The sequence below is a fragment of the Aplysia californica genome, unplaced genomic scaffold (assembly GCF_000002075.1).
Source record: "Aplysia californica isolate F4 #8 unplaced genomic scaffold, AplCal3.0 scaffold01299, whole genome shotgun sequence".
NCBI classification, from domain to species: domain Eukaryota; kingdom Metazoa; phylum Mollusca; class Gastropoda; order Aplysiida; family Aplysiidae; genus Aplysia; species Aplysia californica.
Genome location: NW_004798569.1, coordinates 101,531 through 102,554, shown reverse-complemented (window position 1 = coordinate 102,554; position 1,024 = coordinate 101,531). Strand labels below are relative to the sequence as shown.

The 1,024-nt window shown below is 47.0% G+C and overlaps 1 protein-coding gene across 1 annotated transcript; it reads left to right on the top strand.

The window, feature by feature from the left end:
- Window positions 1-223: 223 nt before the first annotated feature.
- On the top strand, window positions 224-993 carry LOC106013805 (tensin-4; the record flags this gene model as incomplete). The annotated part of the gene is given in 1 exon segment (XM_013090479.2): window positions 224-993. A coding segment is annotated over 1 exon segment (224 nt), but the record flags the coding sequence as incomplete, so codon positions are not given.
- Window positions 994-1,024: the final 31 nt, after the last annotated feature.

Below are 1,024 nucleotides of genomic sequence, written 5' to 3'. Positions count from 1 at the left end.
TTTCCTCGTCACACATCTCTTTAGGTTCTCCAAGTAAGTTGCTCTTAGCTTACTCTAAGCTTACCCCTGCCTCATTTGCCTTCAGTATGTGTCTCTCAAGTGCCTTAGAACTTACTAAAACTTACTCTAATGTGTTATACTTTCATGACCTTATTGTCTTACAAATGGCGTAAAATTCTCACTAATACTTAGAACAAAATTTAAACCATCCTCTTTCTCCCACAGGGTCTGGACAAGGAGTGGTCTACCCTCCCAGCGCTGGTCACACACCACACCGTCATGCGAGAGATGCTGCCCTGCACCCTCAGACTTCCCAAGGTCAAGGGCACTGCCAAGAACGCAGCGGCTCAAAGCCATGGAGGAGAGGAAGCGGGTGGTGAGCTAGGGGAGGACAACTACCATCAGCTGGCCGAGGTCTCGGGTCTGGTCGGGAAGTTAAAGATGTGATGGGACGCGATGCAGAGTCTCGGAATTATATGTCCGTTTGGTGATGCGATGTGGAGTCTCGAAATGATATCATGTCTGTTTGGTGACGCAATGCAGTGCAGTATCTCAAAATAATATGTCCGTCTGGTGATGCGATACGATGCAGAGTCTCGAAATATGTCCGTCTGCCCGTCTGCCTGTTTGAAGGTGGGATACGAAACACAATCTCCAAATATGTCCGTCTACATGTCTGCCTGTTCAAAAGTGTGATATACGACACAGTCTCCTATAATGTCCGTCTGCCTGTCTGTTTGTTGGAAGCTGTGTTGTGTGGTCAGATACAGAGTCTGGAAATTTGTCTGCCTGCTTCAAGATGTGATGCTGCGACACAGTCTCCAGTCGTGAAGTTATTATGTGCATCTGCCTGTCTGTGTGCCGTGCTTGGAGATGTGATGTGTGATGCGACTCGGAGCCTGCTTCTAGATTTTATGCTGCGACCCAGTCTGACATCGGATTTTAATTGTGGGCCGTAGATTGACCTCGGCTAAATTTTAAGAGAATTTTTTTTTTAAAGTGGAGACATATATATCTGGGGGGG